The sequence below is a fragment of the Trachurus trachurus genome, assembly GCF_905171665.1.
Source record: "Trachurus trachurus genome assembly, chromosome: 24".
Lineage (NCBI taxonomy): Eukaryota > Metazoa > Chordata > Actinopteri > Carangiformes > Carangidae > Trachurus > Trachurus trachurus.
Genome location: NC_139910.1, coordinates 9,778,656 through 9,798,847, shown reverse-complemented (window position 1 = coordinate 9,798,847; position 20,192 = coordinate 9,778,656). Strand labels below are relative to the sequence as shown.

General features: G+C 42.9%; 1 protein-coding gene across 1 annotated transcript in view; it reads left to right on the top strand.

The window, feature by feature from the left end:
- susd6 (sushi domain containing 6) overlaps positions 1-19,272 on the top strand; it is a 34,994-nt gene extending 15,722 nt beyond the window's left edge. The window contains exons 3-7 of the mRNA XM_084000339.1: positions 11,540-11,734; positions 12,736-12,930; positions 13,076-13,214; positions 14,923-15,407; positions 16,728-19,272. Of these exons, the coding sequence (XP_083856465.1) occupies positions 11,540-11,734; positions 12,736-12,930; positions 13,076-13,214; positions 14,923-15,407; positions 16,728-16,753 (1,040 nt within the window). The 3' untranslated portion in view covers positions 16,754-19,272. The remainder of the gene's footprint in view (positions 1-11,539; positions 11,735-12,735; positions 12,931-13,075; positions 13,215-14,922; positions 15,408-16,727) is intronic.
- The last annotated feature ends 920 nt before the right edge of the window (positions 19,273-20,192 follow it).

Genomic DNA, 20,192 nt, shown 5'->3' with positions numbered 1-20,192 from the left:
GGTTTGTCCAACTTGTCTTGACATGTGTTGCTTGGCTTTTTACTTGAGGCTAATGGATATGTGCCCGGGAACTTGATATACTTCCTTGGGAATATTTTCACTGCTCCTGACAAATAAGCTGTGGCTAATCCAAGCTTTTCTATTCTTTTCAGTAGCACAGATTTGGTGATACCAGTGAGTCATGTCAGGATCAAATTTTGTTTTGTTTTGTTTTTGCTCATAACCAAAACGCAGGTTATTTAATGTTTAGCACAGGGATTGTCAAACTCATTTCAGTTCAGGGGCCACATACAGTGCGATTGGATGGGTCGGACCAGTAAAATAACAGCATAATACAGAACTATAAACCTTTTCCTTTGTTTTAGTGCAAAGAGGTACATTATTAAGATGTTCACATAAAAAAATCCAATCCTTTTATGAACAACTTTTATCAACAACAATTTTTCAACAATATTATGCCTCTTCTGTAGTCTATGTAACTTTTTCACACTTGACAAATTCATCCCGCGGGCCGCACGTTTGACACCCCTGGTTTAGCGCCTTGCACACTAACATCGCTTGCTAATGCATGGCTTTTATATTCTCTGTTAGAAACACTATTTTGCATAAATACAGTTTAGAAATCAACAGGCTTTACATGATATAAGCAATAGGATTTATTCAGAAGAAAAAAATCCAGCTTTGCATATCTGTAGCAGCAGTTTCACATTATAGTGGCCTGTGCTGTATGTTAAGGACATCTGTAACTGTCCATGCTGTATACTAACTAAACACACTGTATGTTATCATGCAAGAAGAACCCATTGTTATGAAAAAAAGACGGGACGCACTCCAGCAGCAAATGGCATAGCACTTCTCTGAGCAGAGCAGGCTGCATGTGTTGAATAGGCCACTGATGCCTGCTGCCATTTGTTCTCTCTCATGGTGACTTGCTCAAGCAGTTGCTTTATCCAAGTGCAGTTGGGCTTCATTAGGACGGTGATGGACTTTGGGGCCGCAACAATGAGCGCATTGTTGGATCACTGGAGATGATTCAAAATGTGGGACACAATCTCTGTCTTCCTTTTGCCTTTTTTTGTGTGTTTCTGAAAAGGATACATCACCATAATCCCATATCCTGCTGTGTCAACATAACAGAAATAAACTGTTATTGTTGTCTTATAAGTCTTCCTGCTCTCTGCAATATCACCGCTTCATTTCTCCTCCTCATGTTGTGTGTGTGTGTGTGTGTTGTCTGTAGTACGGTATGTGCTGAGCTGTTGCAGTGAACCTGTTCACCAAACAGCCCAGGCGTGCCGGTAAAGATAAGTCAGCCAGAAAAGAACAGCCGGCTGCAAGACTAAGCCTTTGTCTTACTGCAGTTTTAAAGGAAAATTTCCATACTATTACAGCTCTGGACAGACTTACACTGCCCTCACCAGTGGCTCCGGTCCTACTAACACATCAGCGTGCCAGCTCTGGTAAGCAGGGCCGGGATTATCTCCCTGACTTTCACCTTCAACAAATGTCCCGGGCTCAGCAGCACTCGCTCGTACGTACGTATCTCTGCTGGCTGGCAGGCTCAGGCCGCTGAAATATGATCAGCCCACAGTTGCATTGACAGTTTTTTTGAGGGGGGGGAGTTTGTGTCTGTATGTGTGTGTGTGCACGTGTGTGTAGGAGGGGTCCCACACACTCTTTTGTTTTCCTCTGAAAGCTGAGAAGAAGGAATGTCTGCCTCCCAGCTGTCCTCTGGAGTGAGGGTGATAGAAGAGAGAAGGGGGGAAGCTCACTGTTCGCCTCTGCTAACATCCTCCCATCTGTTACCCCAGGGCAGAAAGTGTGTGCATGCATGTGTGTGTGTGTGCGCTTGTATCTTTTAAGGGGTTGAAGAGAGGGTCACACAATGGTGGCGGTACCCCCTCACCCTCCCCCGCCGCCATCACCCTCCTCTTTGGCCTCTTTTGCATATTTAACCCTTCAAATGCAAAGTTGTCTGTTGTGCTTTTTCTTCCGAGGCACGCTGCTTAAATCTGTCACTGTGAACCCCTGCATCCCTCCATCCACCGGCGGGGCGGGCAGGGACAATGGGGTGTAATGGCAGCACACGTGGCTTGCTAAATGCATTGCAACAGCAGGGGAGGAATGGGTGGGGTAGGTAGAGGGTCGGGGGCAGGGGGGGGGGGGGGGGGGGGATGTTTCTGTCTGTTAAGAGACTTCCCTTCACCATGGGTGTGTGCTGCTGCGAGCGTGTTTTGTTTGTTTCCGCGCTGCAGCTGCAGGAAGGAGATGTCACAAGTGGTCAGCTAAGGTCTCTCATGGAGGCCCGCAGCTATTTGACTCATGTTTTGAGGCGTATTTCCTGTTTACTGTAGAACAAATCACTCGGTTGGCCTCCGTAGGAGTGTGTGGCGATGACCCGAGCGCCCCGGATTCATATCTTGTGCCCCTAACCATTCACACAACAAGAGATAGGTTGTCAGCGAGTAACACCAACCTGCTGTTTACAGAGGCGCCCTGGGACTCCACCAGCCTACACTTGCATAGTGAATAAACCGTCTGCTTGTATCTGTGTGTGTGTTCAGGCTTTTATATAAAACGTGATACCTCCTTCACACTGCCTCCCTCTTCTTCTCCTTCATCCTCCTCTTCCTCCTCCAGTTAGGTCCCTCCACCTTCCCTTTAAGGGCCCAGGAGATGGAACAAAAAAGCACTTTTTGGGTAAAAAAGAAATTTCATTTTCATGCTCGGAGGTTTTAACTTTGTTCTGCATTCTTTAGGTCCTGCAGTAATACAAGTCCATCTTCTTGTTCTTATTTTAATTTCCCATAACCTTTCCCCTTGTTCCACAAAATGTGCTTTAGTTTTCTCTCTGACTTTCTCTTTGAGTCAGAGCCCAGCTGCTATGAGTGAACAGAATATGAAAGCAGATATTTGTGTGTGTGTGTTACTGCATGACGACCTCTCAGTCGCTCACGGTAGAACATGACACTGCTAGTATCGCTCACCCAGACATCGAGAGTCCCATGTTGCAGCCCGATGTCTGTCACCCACCCCAGGTCAGCACGCTGAGCTGTGGCACGTCACGCTGTTTGAAGTGTCTCTCACTGAAAACTAATCTGTCGTGTTGTTGTGTGTCTGTGATAGAACGAAAGTGAGGGAGATCAAGACTCTTTTACTCTCCGCACACACATCTAGTAAACTGTGTTTCAACTTTATATCACAGTTTGTAGTTGCATGATGACTGGTCTGACAGTTTCTAGTTTGAGTTATTACTTAATAATATTTAAGGTATTTTAACTGTCTGGAATTGAAGACAGATTATCTTAATATCAATCTTTTTATTCAGTTTTTTTTATTATTACTGTGTGCAGCAATATAGCCTCTTTGAATTTCAGGAGTTGATACTGTAAGAAAGATGATGTCCATATTAACTTGAAGTCCCTGAGGCCTGCCACCAAACACCTACTCGATGTTTCTAGAGCCTCACGTAAAACAAACAGAAAGCCTGTTTGCCTCAGTTTCTCTTTTTTATAAAGAAACATATCCAGTAACACTTCTTCTTCTGTTTTAATTTTTTTGTCTTTATTCCTTTTTTTTGTTTGTACTGTATCGCCTTTGTGCATCCTCACTATTAGTCATTTTGTGCTGCAGTTCCTCTACAAATCATCTACTCTACCAAAATTCATTATTTAATGTTTTGTACAGCCAACAATCCAAAACCACTTTAGTGTCATAGCATAAAATATATACACTTGTCAAGAAGCTGGAAGTAAATTATTACAATGTTTTATATGAAAAATATCCCTAAAAAATATATTAGAAAATGTTACAAATGAATTTTACATCAGTCGACTCTACTTTTTTCATTCGTTGTGACAACGATGGGTTTAATAAGACATTTTTCAGAGGTGTCTGGTGGCCTCGGTTCAACTTGAGTACGATACAACCACAGCGTCCTGGTTTTCATTGCAGCTGGGGACCATATCATTACTTGTCTCTCCGTCTTCCCAATGTTTCCCATCCTCAGCGACACTTGTCAGCTGCTTAATAAAGACAAAATTTTTTTAAATGACACTACGTAATCTCAGAAGAAAGAAAGAGAAAACATGATTCTCTCTGTCTCTGACGGTTTTGAGCAGCCGCTATCCACCAAGAGACAACTGAATGGGGAGCCATCTTATTCTTTCCAACACCAATGGCACCACGGCTTCCGCCGCCACCGCACGCACTGTACTGCGCTCTAATAACAACAGCTTGGCTAAAAAATCCCATGGATTAGCGTTGGAGACTGGGGAACGTGGCAAAAAACAAAAACACCCTCGTCCCAAAAATGACAGCAACATCATCAAAAACAACAACAGAGGACTTGGAGAGCAGCCAGCGATGCAACAAAAACATATTAACCAGGCCAAAGAGAGCATCATCATCCCCTCGGTCTTTAGCTTAATCCAACACACAGCCCCCCTCTTTAAGCGTACATTCACACACACACAAATTCCCCTGCTTCCCGACACACTTGAAACACACACACAAACGGTGGAAAACACACCCTCCTTTATGGCCTATTGTTCTGTGGAGCAACCAAACAGCTGGATGCAGAAGTCATCAGTATCTGATCTGCTTGAGAGCGCTCCCAGCTTGTAATAGAGGATAATTAGAATTTTAATTTGCCTGGGCAAAGAGGACTAAAACCCTTGTCCCCCCCCACCACCACCATGGGTTTTCCTCAATCCTCCCCCTCCTCTTGGTTCTTAGCGGGCGAGTGCCATCGGTAACAGATGGGGAAAGGGAGATATTCACAGCCAGGCAGACACTTGGGAGTAAGGCAGGGGGATTTTAACGCCCCCCATGGCCCGAGTCTCCTCCGGCACGGCCGTAAGACGCTGGGTGTTGGGATTAGCAATCATCCTCATGTGTGGCTCCTCCATCCTGGCCCAGTCCTTCCACTACAGCACAAGTGTTTCACCAACCTTTTTACCAATTAAACTCTTTGATCAGTTTACGGTTGTGTGCCCAGGAGATTTCTAATAGTTTATCCTTTTAAATGTCAATTTCAGTTAATTCAATATGGCATATGCCAAAGCTTAAGCACTGTTCAAGTCTTCAGTGGATATTAAAAGCAAACAAGGGATAATCTGACTTTAAACACATATGTACCAGACATTTCTGTAATTTCTTTTAAATCAGTGTAAGTGGTTTTTCTTGCTCACACTTTTCCACTAGTTTCCACCAGGCACTTGTGTGACTCTGCTTTAGTCATTATTGTTTTCAACATTTTCTGAAAAGACCCCGTTCTCTTGAGCAAACTCTTAACATCAGACCAGTGGGAGAACAGCTTGTGTTTAACTGTGACTCATTCCCTTCCTCATAAGCACAAAACATGGTGCGCAGAAATCCACTCTGGCATTGCATCGGGCTTTAATCAGGTTTTTTTTTCTTCCCTTGTGTGTGTGAGTGTGTGTGTGTGTGTGTCTGCGCTTTCAAAGCCAGCAGTCAATCCAGGCTGATAGGGCGATGGAAAGAGGAGAGACAGCGAGGGTATATATCTTTACCACTCCACCTCTCTCTGGATCCTGAGCCAAGCGTTCAGTCTTTTTCCTCTAACAGAGTCTCTCTCTCTCTCTGCGTTTTGTGCTCGCCCAGCCCACAGTGTGGTATGTTCTGTAGCAGCCTGCCGCCGCCTCCTCTTCCCATTGTTGTTGTACTGAGCCTCTCCCCAACACGCGGAGCTATTGGTCAACCTGCCAAGGCATGTCTCTTTTTGGCTTGTAATTGCTCTGGGCCACAGCTTCTCCATGATACTGACGTTTTTCTGCACTCTCTTCCCCTTTCTCTCTCCCCTCCCCCTCTTCTTTCCTCTGTTCAGTGGATGATGAGTGCATTTTCCCGTCAGTGTTTGTTTTTTTCAGTTTCTTAGTTACTCTTTAAAAAAAAAAAAATTACCTGACCTCACCTATCTTTTTTTTTTTCCTCAATGATTTGAAGTTGAATATATTTATATATTTCGCTCAGATTCTTGTTCTAACGTTAGCCTGACTTCTCTTGACAAGTATAATCCCGTGGGAGAGCGAGTTTAAGTTGAATTTCTTCACAGCTCTAAGTTTTACAACCACTTTCTGACATTTCTTTATCTTTTCCAGATTTTCTCTTCATTTCCACTTTTTAAGCCGACATCGGTTTGAGTGCTGCTTTTCTCAAGGGAAGGAAGGAAAGTGTGTGTGCGCATACAAGTGTATCTACTTTATATTTGAGGTCCATGATGTTAGTTTGCCACTAAAACGCAATGAATGAGATAAAGGACTTTTTTGTTAATCAAATCATAGAATAAGTGAAACCAGCATAGCAACAGAGGTGCTCTGATATACAGTACCGTATATTAGTGTAACCTTTGTCATTTTATGTCAGCTTTAAAAGTAGTGTTGGCCTCAGTCTAGTGTTGTTGTCATTGCTGTAGTAGTGTAGTGTTACGTTGGATAATAAAACACCTTAAAAAAGATACTGCATGTCTGGAAATTTGCATGTAAGTGGTAAAAGATCATGTTCATACAAGGTGTTCTGAATTTATGTATTTGGTCGTGTGAGTTACAAGGCAGGTGAAGGCATGTAAGCACTTGTGTAAGTGTAGATGGTGCGATGACACGACGTTTGGAGAACTAGCTGGTTTGTACATGTTACAAGGTTTTCCCTGCATGAGAGGGGAGAGACTGTTTTTTTTGGACTTCTTCTGAAATGATCATGGGTTTCAAAATGGAGAACTTATTACCTCCTTGATGGATCGTTTAAGGGCCGCCACACCCCATCCCACAAGTTTTATCAATCATTAAACAGACAGAGGAAGCAGCCACAAAGGATCCCTGTTGGATTTCAGTGGAATAAGGGTCATGAACTTGTTTGTTTATCCTAAATGCATTTCCACATGAATATGTATTTAGTTTTTAAAATGCATCACTGCGTTTTTGCCTGGAGATGATTGTAAATGATGCTGAACCCATCTTAGGTCATCGTCAAACATCGCCGCGTTGCATTTTTAGTCTGGACGGAGAAGCAGAAACAATGACACAGGCACCCACTTCACCTACTGAACGGGTCTTATCAGTCACGACGACGACTGGCAGTGAATGCAACATGGATAATGAATTACAAGCTTTGCTGACGTCGGTGTATTTGCAGGCAGCTGTTAAATTCTGCTCATTCGTGCTGTTTTTCTGTTTTGAAATGAAATGTGTTGAATGCAGCTCCAGTTTTTTTTTTTTTTGCTTCAGTCCTTTTTTCCCCCTCGTAATGCACACACACCGCCCCCCAACCCCCTGTGGCTCTATGCTGCCCCTGGGGGCCTGACCCCCCAGTTTGGAAATCACTGCTTCAGACCGACCTGACTCCAGTGACCTCTGTGACCTGCTGAGCTCTCTGTGAGAATTAACCCCCACCCAGCTGAGGCCCGACACTGTAACTATTTCTTACCGCTTCATCGACAGACCACATGCTAATGCAGGGAGGAAACGAACTAACAACAGCATTTACAATAGAGGATTTGCTTAAATCTACAAGAATAACCAGCTTGTCCCATTCTTTGCTTAAAAATCTTGTTCTTGATGAGGACATTGTCATCCTTAAGGCGTTAAAACCAGATTATGCTGTTTTTTCATCCATCTGAAGCTCATCCTCTTGTTTCCCTCCTCATTATTTTTGATCAAGAAGCACATTTGCACACAGTGTGTAGTTTGATCTGATTCGTGTAGACTTGCGGAGTGGGGAGGAGGCTTTTGTTGCAGTTTGGTTTTCAGGTGCTGATAGGGTCCAATGTTTTTTAAGACATGGTGATTACAGAGTTTTTCGTCCTTTATTTTAAAACAATATAAATTGGTGTGCTTAAATGCACCATTCATTTGTGTTTTCACATGCCTTGATCTCTGCGAAAATCCTGCACATGTGAGAGCACCTCTAAAGCTAAAGATGATAAAGCCCGTTAACAGTCATCATCAGTCTTCTACAGTTCAATTGACCGCCTCACAGTGCATCACAAAAGATCATAACAGCGGCTGCCGGCGAAAGCCTATTGTCCCAAACTGCACCCTAAGGCCTTTTTCTGTCCCCTGCTGCCTCACAGCCTGGGGTCATCAATTCATCACCTTTACCACCTCCATTAGCACCATCTCCTCCTCAGAGAGCCTTTAGTCGCAGCGAAGCAGTTCAGTGAACAACTGCTCAGGTCACGGTGTCAAATGGCACCCTGAAATGTGGCTGTGCAGATTTAGTTTCTTGCGTGCGAGAGATCAAGAGTATGGATGTGTGTGAGGAAGAAATATTAGCGCTACTTTAACGCACAAAACTATGTGTGCAATCATGTTGTATCCTATTGACAAACCTTCAGCTTGTGTTTGAGACATTAAACCTGACCGTCTGTCAGAGCTGGATACTGGATAATCTCAGCATATGCTCCTCCTCTAGGCAACGAGCTAATATCAGATGATTTATCAAGTCTATTGATTATACATCAGCTTATCAGCAAAAATGACAAACAGCCTGCGGGTTGATTTAGTTTTTTAAATGTGTCTTTGTCTTAGATCAGAGTTCATTCAATATATTTTGCTTTTGTGCTCATTTGAAGATGATTTTTTGGCATTCTGTGGGTCATATAACTGGCTATTTATTTATTAATTGAATACAATTAATAAACAATGAGAGAAATGGGGTAGTTGCAGCCCTATAGCATAGCATAAGTATTTGATAATGATAGAATGTGAGAGGGGCTATTAGCGAGCCCTGTTATCCACAGTAGTTTCCCGTCTATAGCTTTACAAGAGATCTATAAGAACCAGGTGGTGAGTCCATGTTTGGTTCCACTTAGCGATTCTTGAGCACACACAGCAGATCTGTCCCCATCTGAATTCAATAACACACCCTTTGGTATTACATGACTTTAGTCCTGGGAGTGTCTTTGTTTGTGGGTGTTGACTTTGTTTCTGTGTGTTTGTGTGTTGCTTGTCTGTGTCTGTGTGTTTCTGTGTGTGTGTGAATGGGCATTCGCACATTTGAGTGTTTGCGTTTAATCTTGTGCTGCCAGCTTAGAGCCGCGTTTCTCCCCGGAGATTAGAGGATGTTAGAAGCACTGCTGTGGAAATAGTCTCTTTCAATCTCTAAACAGACACAGGCAAGACAAAGTGGCTGTTTGCTGTATTGGTGTGTTTGTTTATGTCATGCGAGTGATAAGGCACTGCAATAGACCGTGGCTAATATGATTTTTTTAAACGCTCAGACCCAGGATTAAATAATGAGCCATATGGTCATTAGTGTTGATGGTTTTATTAATGTTCTTTTATTGTGGGGGTGTTATGCATTTTCTTATGTTATGCGAAAAATCACTGCACATCATCATGTAATTCTATTTAATAAACCAGGCAGATAAGATGCACAGATAAAACACTGAAAATCCTTAATTTGCTATGACAGATTTAATTCACATACGATTGCCTGAAGGGATTTTAAGTGTTTAGAGTTAGTGCTCCACTGAGGCCAAACCCCAAATTCTTGGTTCAGAGCCACATATTATATCAGCCAGATCAGCACCAGTAAAACTGGGTTGCTGGTATCTGTGATTTCCACAGAACCTCGGTCAGTAATTGTCTCCAGCCTCCTGCTGTTGTGTCTCCGTTTACACAGGTGTCGCAATGTTATGTCAGATCGTGGAGTTAGATTCTCTGCCTTCCGCCAGATTGCAGCTCCACATGTGTATGTGTATGTGTGTGTGTATTAATATCCTCCATATGTGTGTGTGCAGCACAGATACAGATAAGTTACACACACAAGAAGCTGGTGTGACATCGCTCTGTCATAGACGGAGCATGGGAACATGGATCAAGCCGCAATTAACTCCAGGTCTTCTTTCTCGTTCAGTTTTTTATTGGCTGGTTTGGAGCCTCGGGTCTGTCATTAGAGCCAAGTAAGGATCCTAGAGCTGCAACAATTCATTGATTAATCGAACAATAATCGATTATTAAATACATTGTCAACTATTTTAATAATCGAATAATCGGTTCGAGTAGTTTTCTTAAGAAAAAAAGTCAAATTCTCTGATTTCAGCTTCTTACATATGAATGTTTCTGGTTTCTTTGTTTCCTTTTTGACAATAAACTGAATATCTCTTTGGTTTGTGGACAAAACAAGACATTTGAGGACGTTATCTTGTGGTTTGAGAAACACTGACTGACATTTTTCAACATTTATTTACATTTTATTGACCAAACAAATAATCAATTCATCGTTTGAATAATCAACAGATTAATCGATAATGAAAATAACTGTTAGTTGCAGCCCTAAAGAACCAGTCTTACCGCCGGAGAACCCGCAGCGTTGGTGTTGGGAGATCAACACCATCTAATGAGCAGAAGATAATCGAGAGTAATAAGATCTATATGAAGCTCCTCGTGACATTTTAATCCACTGTAGGCATTTGAGATCCTCTTGGTGCTTCACACCGTGGCTGTCTACTTTCTACCTAACTTGTCATGTTGATACAGTGCTTCTTCCCTTGCCTGTGTAAAATGCAGCCTAGTTTCAAGTAACAATACCTCTGAGCTTTAATTATCAGCTCGGCCTGTCAACTTGACAGTTTCCCCCGTGAAAAGTTGTTTGACCCTGGTGGCAGCTCCCTGCGAAAGAGACCAGCAGACATTTTGTGTCAGTGTAATGATGGAACAGCACATTATCCCACCAGCACAGCAGCACCCACATTAACGTAATACTAAAAAATTTAAAGAGCCTGGAAAACTATCAGTGTTTTTCTGTTTTCTGACTTGGATGGAGCAAGCCGCAACAAACATTATTAGTCATCGTAAATTCTGCTTTTATTTGACATCATATTGGAATTTAATTCTTCAAAAACCCAGACCACATGTGAGACAAATTGTCCTTGTTTCCCCTAGCAGGCCTTTAATACATGGAAATCCCTGCATAAATTGAAAATTAAGATGCTCCATATCCTGTCTGGAGGCAGCCTCAACTCCACCAAGGTTACTTGCATACCTCGTAATTAGCTTGTTACCTTACATTATTAAAATATGGTTCAGATTCCCGATTTGTCTGCTGGCCTGCAGCTGGTAGTTCCCTTTCACAAGCAGTCAGTGATCATGAGACCTGCCCACAGCCAGAGGAAGAAGCTCCATATCTTGCTTTTGTTCTCTAACACCTGAAGCACTTGTACCCATGTAAGCCTTTAAACAACCAACTGATTCTTCTTGATCTTATTGGTATTGGTAATAAATCAAGATTCAAAAAGACACTCAAGAAGGGTGCCATGCATAAAGAAATGATCATATTTTGAGCAACTTATTACCTGCTTTTCATAAACTAGACTATTTTAAAGGGTTTTATCCTGTTTGTTGTACTAATTATAAGGGATCGTTGTTATATTTTTGTAGTTTGACCTAATTGTTCGACTATTTTGACTGTCTTGTGATTTCAAGTTGTTTGTCTTTAAACCAAGGTGGCGACTAATGGGGATCCATGCACAAAAAAACAAATAGATAAACAAATTCTTCCTTTGTTCTTGTGTCTTTAGGTTGTGCGCGGCCCTCCAGCGTGCAGCACGGAGACCTGCTGAACCAGACCGAAGCTAACCGGGGGTCTTTTGCCCCGGGCACCCTCCTAACCTATGGCTGTGAGCCGGGCTACACTGCAGATGGGCCCACCACCATCATTTGCACCAGCCTCGGAGCCTGGTCCCAGCAACCACCACGCTGCATCAGAAGTACTGGTGAGTTGGACATGTGGATTAATGAACTTTTCTTCTTGCTTATCGATTGAAAGACTCACACATACAACCAAAAAGAAAAAGTCATATTTTTCACAAAATATGGGATTCATTTATCATATTTGATATCCTAACTCCTTAAATCTAACATCTACCAAGTAAGACTGTACCCTTTAAATTGTATTTATGTTTTATTTAGGTATTATTTATTTATGTTTGCTTTTTTAATTTTACATACATAAATATTCTCTTTTTCTTCTTTTTATACATTCAGAATGTGTACTTTTTTCAGTTAATTATTTATATATCCACTTTTACTAGATGACATGCAGGTGTGCTGTGAATATTGTCTTTATTTCCAGTTGCCAAAGCATCCTTGTTTTCTTAGACCGATGGCTCTGAGTTTAAGGTTGGGTGGAGGGAGGGAAGTTGTTTAGAGACTTGAAAGATGTAACTAATTATCTTGGACAAATGTTGTACCAAGTTTAAAAATCAATAATAAGAAAAAAAGGAAGTACTGGTGAGTGAGATAAAAAAAAATGAGAATGCAATTTTTGTTTCTGGTATAATTTCAAGCAATATATGATCTGAGCTTATATGCACGTCTCATTTTTCTGCCTGTCTAAGAAGAAATAACTCCAGCCGATAGAGATCCCTCATCATAACAGGTCAAACACATGAGATGATGAACTTAAAAAAAAAAAAGTCATCTTTGTGGGCTTGTGAGGTTGCCTGCATCAAAACTGAAATAAATATAACATCAGTTCAATAGCAGACGGTATCAAAACACAAACTGTGAGGTTGTCCTTGAGAACCAGCAGGGGACACTTGGAAATTTCATCCAAATCAGAGCATTTATCACACCACAGGAATCAAACCCTGACCACAGGTAGAAATTACATCCAAACACATTTTCTGCACACAACAGCCATGATTGTAGAAAAAAAAATAAAATAAAATGAAACTCAATTCCCTCCTCCTCTTCTTCTTCTTCTCCTTCCCAGTGTGTGCACCCCCCACTGAACCAGAGAACGGGGGCTACCGCTGTCACCCGTCTCCCTGCCACCGCCTCACCCAGAACACCGTCATCGAGTACTTCTGTGACGAGGGCTTCGCTCTGAAGGGAGACTACAAGTTCCTCACCTGCCAGAACGGCGAGTGGGACGGCCCCATGCAGATCAGCTGCCGACTAACGCAAGGTCCTTCACCTCATTTCCCCCGTGTACCTTGTCTCTGTTTGTAGTCAAACAAACATGGCCTCATGCAGGAGGACGTGTACGACCCACGTACTCACGTCCCCTCTCTCTCTCTCTCTCTGTCTCTGTCTCCTTGTGTGTCCCTCAGACAAAGAGCCGACCTCTCCGCTGGGTATACCGGCTCTGTCTATTGTGGCGTCCACAGCGAGTTCTGTGGCGCTCATCCTGCTTTTAGTGGTGTTGTTTGTTCTTGTCCAGCCAAAGCTCAAGTCCTTCCACCACAGCAGGTAAGACTCACACTCTCACCCCTAAGTAAACTCCTCAACCTCCTCACCCTATCTGGATCACAATGCCAGACATACTGTTAAATTAATTGTTCGTTATCTGTGAGAACAGAGCTTGTTCGTATTTTGTTCCAGTGGTTATTAAACTGAAAACTGAAGACAGAGCTTCTTTTCTTTTATCTCAGATCTTATTCTGGTTGCTCTGGCTCATCATTTCTATTGGTTATGACATTGGTTATGACTTTTATAGTTATAATCACCCAGTAACTCCACTCAGCACATCTTTACACAATCTGTACTGACTGCATGTCTGCAATAGATTTGAAACTTGAAAAACACAACACACACACTCACGTCTTGCTGTGAAATGGCTCGTCCAGTTTATTGCATTGTTGAATCATCTCTTCCCTGAGATGGACGACAGATATGTTGTTGTTATCCTGCCTGCTAAACCCTCTGACCCTCTGGCTTCTTGTTTCTTGCATTAATGGACTCCATTGTGAAGTTGTTCCTGACACGTCTCCATATCACATGAATTAAATAGGTTATTAGTTTTTGGGTCATCTCCCTTCAGCCTCCACGTTGTTTTAAATGCACTTACTTTTCAATGTGACTTAAAGCAGAAGTGAGTGGTCCGGTCGTTTTCGCTAATGCTGCGTTCCAGGCAGGCTTTTGAAATCGTAAATTACAGCTTCAAGTCACAACTTACGACTTTGTAGCGTTCCAGGCAACCCACTCGTGTTTTTCCGACCTGTTTTACCGGTGAAAGTCACTATAACGGCCACTCGTAACTTCCGACCGGTGAACTCGTACCAGATCGAACTGGTACCACTTCACGGTCGGAAAAATACGAGTTTCCTTGAACGCACCATAACAGTCCTCGTCGCTACGTCACCACATTCACGGCGTTCCTTGGCTGCACACACAGCCCTGCATGCCGTTCTCTCTCCTCATTGGATAAAAACTGTAGGATACGATAAATGTTTTCTCTTCGGCTCAGAGCAGAGCAGAGGGACTGAGAGACCCGTGTTTCAGTCCAAACACTCTATGTAAGTGATTGCTGTCGGAAGATATAACTATTTAAGACTTATATTAACACAAATATATCACTCACTTCTGCTTTAAAGAGAAGAGTGTGGGTTTTTGTTTTTTTTAATCAGCCTTCCTCTCCTAAAACAACTGGCTGTTGCTAGGGAGTCTCAAAAAGCTTTACCTTTGTTTGCTCTGCCCTTTTTTATGATTGTTTCAAAGCGACTTTTCACCGTGTCTCAAATTAACACAGGTGATGTTACCCATCATTCTTTCCGTGGACACACCTATCACTCAGGAGTGATGGTCGAAACTAAACTATGTGAAGGTGTCTACGTCAGATCACATCTAGTTGAACCAGTTTGATTACTGATAAGTGAAACTAAAACAAGCAAACAGAAGTTGATCTCATCACAGTCACTACTCGCCACCTCTGCTGTGGCTCTGTGATAAAAAGGCCAGAACCATTTGATCTAATGCTCATTGGCACTCTTGTTGATTGTGTGGTGGGCCTCGGGGCTTAGTGCAGCCTGCTATAAAGGGATTGTACAGTCAACACTAATCACCTCCTCCACCCGGAGGTTCTGCCGCAGCACGCAACGCACACGACCGCATCATGCCACATTGTCCACGCTTTTGTCTTTCCGTCCGTTCTCACTCCGTCCTCGTCTCTGTGCGTCAGGAGGGAGCAGGGCGTCTCGGGCCAGTCCAGTTCCATCATGGTGGAGGGCGTCCAGGTGACACTCCCCTCCTACGAAGAGGCTGTGTACGGAAGCGGCGGACCCTGCGGCGCATCCGGTCCTCCTCCTTCTCCGCCGCCTCCCTCGGCTCCTCCAGAGACCCGAGTCCCCATCGTGCTCTCCGAGGGTCTTCCTCAGGGGGCCACGGGAGGCCACGGCCCCAGGAGAAGCCGCCACCACAGAGACTTAGACTTCTGTCTGCCATCCACCTCCTCCTCATCGTCGTCCTTCTCCTCCCGCCGTCAGGCGGAGACGGTGCTGGTACATCAGGCCCCCTCCTCCTCTTCCTCCTCCTCCTCGTCATCATCATGGGCTAGAGAGCACCCTGGGGGTGCGTGTGCAGGCCCCCTACCTCTCCGCAGAGACTCTGAGAGCAGTGACCAGAACAGTCTGCTTTCTGTCACCTCTACGGATGATTACTCTGATGGTAAGAGAAGAACAGTTTGAGTCCTAATGATGCAGATACTGCTCTTTCTTCTTTTTTCTTCAATTCTCTTTTTATTATGATTTTCCATGGTTCACATGTTCATTCACATAACAATTCACCATTCTCATCCATTCACCTGTAAATTACAACTGAATCACACAGCAATATGTTTGCAATTCCATAAATAATACAGATATGAATGACTGAATGGACTGAAAATTATAAAATATACAATTAAGAACTAAACTCCCTAGAACATGAATGCTGTTGTGCACATTTGTGATACTAAAAAAAACACCAATACAAAAGAGTTAAAAAGGGGGAAAGGGTCATAAGACATGGCATTAGATAAACGATGGTCGAACTGGTTTGACATACAGAATCCATCTTTCCTATCTTTTCAAACACAGACCTTGTAGTCTTATGGCAAAAGTAATAAAGTAATTCTTTCCATCTTAAAAATGTAATAAATGAAGTCAATCCACTCATCCACCGTAGGTTTTTCTAGTTTTAGCCACTTCCTCGTTACGGCTTTCCTATAAGCAGCAACAGATGCTGATAGAATCTCAACAGGGTTAGAGTTAAAAATAAACATCGTCAGACAAATGATGTCATTGTCACACACATCTGTGGTATTTCAACACTGCAAAGTCACGTCACCTTCTACGTCCACCTGCGTGCCTTCAGTAAATATCAGCTGGTTCAAAGTTATTCAAACTCTTTCCCCGGATGCCAAGGACTAGTGAAGACAAAAAACACCTGTCAGGAGTAATTTTATTGGCCAACAAAATCAATACTTTTTAATAGACATGTCAGCCCACTCCCTGTGTTATTTATTGTGTAGATACAGGTTCAGATCAAGAGACAGAAGACGTTTTAATTAAAATCGTGTGTGGTCTGTACTGGATAAAGTTTGTAATCAACCATAAACTCACTCATCACATAAACATGATTGAATAAATTTAGCTTATTATTCAAACTTCTCATGCATGTAGTGGTAAAAACAGCAGGAAATGTTTAGACAATAGCATTAGGAGTTTTCAGTGTCTAATTCAGGACTGTGGGGTTTTTTATTGGCACTTCTGACACAATTTGAGACCAGACAAAGCCAGCGGCTGCAAATGACTAAAACATTTCAAATCAATTTACACCGAAATGTTCCTGGCGATAGAATGGATTGCTGTTTTTTTTAAAGAGGTATGAACACCGTGACTGTGTTGGTGGTGGGTCGAGCCGAGCGCTGGCTGCACCGAGCTCTGGAGCCTCCTCTGCTCTTTTCTAACGTGTGTGTGTGTGTGTGTGTGTTCTGTTTCCCTGCAGATATTCCCCTGCTGAAGGAAGCATGAAGCTTGCCAGCCTGCTATCAGCATCAGCAGCAGAGCCTCCCTTTCACTATCTGTCACTGCTGACCAGGACTGACTGTGGCTGTCAACCTACTCCTCTCCCCTCCTCGACTCCCCCCCCCCCCCCCCCCCCCCCCCCCCCCAGCAGCCAGCAGCCAGCAGAGAAAAGACTAGAACTGTGCCCATTCCCTGTTGCAACCTCTTCTACCATTGCTACCCATGCAGAGCAAAGCCAACAACCAACAGTCGCTGCATCATAAAGCAGTGATGGAGCACCACTGGACCCGGCTGCTGGATCAAACCGAAGACAAGTCAGACACATAAAGTGGTGCCAGCTCAACATAAATCCTGTAGATCCTATGTATATGAGTAAAAACATGCATATGAGTCACGGTTGTGTACTATAGGCTACGTACTATCATACACTTGCCTCCTCCCAGGTGTAGTTCTCTATATTAACATCGCTCGCAATCGAGACACGTCGACTCTGTCTGGAATAAAAAACAACAACGACAAAAAAAACTTGTGATGTTCGCTCCAGATGCTGTGGCGCTCAGAATCAGAATCGTCTTCCCGCTGTACTTGAAAAGTTGTGAGTGACGGGCTGGGTTTTTATGGCCCTCTTTGTGAATGCTGCATGTTGTTTTTAGTTATTGCTGTCACAGCACAGTCCGAATGAAGCATGAAGCCTCCTCTCTCTCTCTTTCTCTCTCTCTTTCTCTCCTTCTTTCTCTCTTTCTCTCTCCTACTCTCTCTCTCTCTCTAGCTGTCTAGCTATCTGTGTATCCGGTTGGCGTCTAGCATATGGATTAGTGGGATTGCGAACCACTTCACAAGAGCTAAAAGCAGGGTGCAGCATTTTACGAAGCACCATATCACAGCTATAAAAATACCTGCTCCTTTTCTTTTCCGTTGCCAGCTGCACTCGGTATCTGGAAGGTGCCACTTCTGTCACATGAGTGGGATTGATTGGTGTTTAGGATCCAGGACTGTGTGACACATCTTCCTTGTATAAGGAAAAAAGGGAGACATGATTGTCAGAATCCGTCTGAAGGCTGAGGGCCGTCTTTGATCCTGGTGACTGGGCACACTTTACAGGTTGTTTGCATTTTTTTTTTTTTTCTTCCCACTTATTTATTGTTTGGTGTGTGCGGCTCTGAGTCCATGTGTGCGTGTGTACGTGTGCGTGCATGTGTGTGGGTGTGCAGCTCGGCAGGAGAGGACTTGTCCTCATATGGTAGGCCCTCGATACAGCCATTTCCTGATTTGCCTCTCTTCAGATCAGAGGCTGGCTCCAACAATGTCCCCTGTCTTTCACCATAGGAAAATGTCCCTCCCAGCCTTGAATAAGTCACATGAACAAATCGGCGTCACTTCAGGCCAAGAGTCCACTACACAATGTGTGTATTATTCATGCACTCTCAACCTAGAATATTTATCATTTTCTGCTGAATGGCTGGAAAACACAAGCCTCCTTAGAGTGAACTGGCTGTCGCCCACCTTCACACTGAACTGAAGACTCTCCACTTTTGTGCATTATTGACACAACTGCAACTGGTTGCAGTGAAACGATGAAAAAAAAGTTTTTTGTTATATAGCACCCCACCCCCGCCACATACACTCACTCACCCCCCCCCCCCCCCCCCCCCTCCCTTCCCTCCTCTAATGCCAAGCGCAGAAGTTAAGAGAGAATCATGCTATTTTGTTAGAAGTCATCCTCTGTTTTCATTGCCTCTTGGAAAAGCTTTGGTGGTTGAGCTGGTCACCGTGGAAACAGCATGACTCAGATGGATCCTGAGAATCACTTTTCAAGCTCAACGGCTCAGAAAAAAACTCAACACGACCACCTGAATATCTGTTGTCAATTTTATTTGGCATTTGTGGCTGTCCGTCATTGTCAACGGCTACATTATTAATGCAAACAGAATGTTGCCTTAGACTTGTACATTTTCTTTTCTTTCCTTTTTTTTTTTGATGTATAATCTTAAGCCTCCGCGTTGGTTGCTTTACAATATTGCAACATGTTCTGTTTTCCCAATGGCCTTACTCTGTTCTTTTCTATTCTATGCATAAAACTGTCTTTGTGTATTTATCAATGAGTTTACTTCTGTTGTGGACACGACTAAACAAATGTCCATCCTTCTCTGTCCTCCCCTAGCTTTTCCAGCTACTGTGATGATGATGATAAAGATGATGATGATAATGATGAATCTATAAGCACCTATATTTCACTATTCCTTTGCTTCTCTTTTGCTACAAGGCATTAAAAATATTATGGGATTGAAAAGAAAAAAAAACTGAAATTAACTTTTCGTTCAGAAGCACTGTTGTACGGTGTCGCTTCCCTGAAAATAACAGGTTAAAAAAAGTACACATCCTGATTCTTAGTTTCAACGCTTTCAGCTTTGGTTTTTCCTCTGTACATGGCAGTGGGTGTGAAGATAGTAATTTAATATTTGTATAAAGTTTAATTTAATTTTACAGTGTGTATATAACTTTCTAATTAAAGCTTTCTTTTGAATGTGGAAGATGATGTGTGGTTTATTTAAACTCTTGTCGGACTATCCTCCTGTGTGTTTCTCTGTTATTCTCACTAATACATTTTACATTTTAATACTGGAAGTTGTGCAAAGACTTTTCCAGTGACTATTAACCATGACAGTGTTTATCCACTGATGTTAGTCAAAAGAATGTGATTCATTTTTCCTTTGGATTAGATCCTGGAAGATCTGAGGCATGGAAATCCTGCTCCTGGTCAAGATCAGCTACACCCGAGCTATAACCAGTGATCATAATATTTTTAAAGCTATTTCTGGGGTCCTTTAGGTAAACAGTAGTACCACACTGACAAGACAGCGACTCTTGATTCTCGTAACCTAGAATAAGGTGCGGCATCAATCAAATTCAGTCAGTCATTTACCAATCTGAAATGGGACTTCATTTATCTTGGAACAAAGGTCGACTTAGTGTTTGTATCAATAACTGAATCATAAAAGCTTCTTGAAATATAGGCCTACAGCTGTATTTTGATTAGACTTAAGCTCCCTGTAAAACTGAAGTATCTTTTTCTTTTTTTAAAACGTCCCTTAAACCCCACTTTTGTGCATTTGTCTAGTGTAAAAACTGATTCTTTCTGGTTGAAATATGCTTTATTATCACGCCCTTTTGTCCTGCTTTTTACACTGTATTCGCTGCTGAGCCTCACAAAGCGACAGCTGCTGTACAAAATAATCTGCTCTTTCTCTTTGTATGAATATCACCAGAGACGTTTTGGTATCACCCATAAGGTATCGGTATCACCACTGTTGTCTGAGTGACACCTAGTGGTCAGAGTCGGAAACTGCAGCGGCATCGGTTCGAGTGACGTCACGTTCGGAGACCCCCGCCCCCTCTCTTCGGGTGTTTCCGTCTCCTGCAGTGTCAGCCTGCGTCACGTCACCTG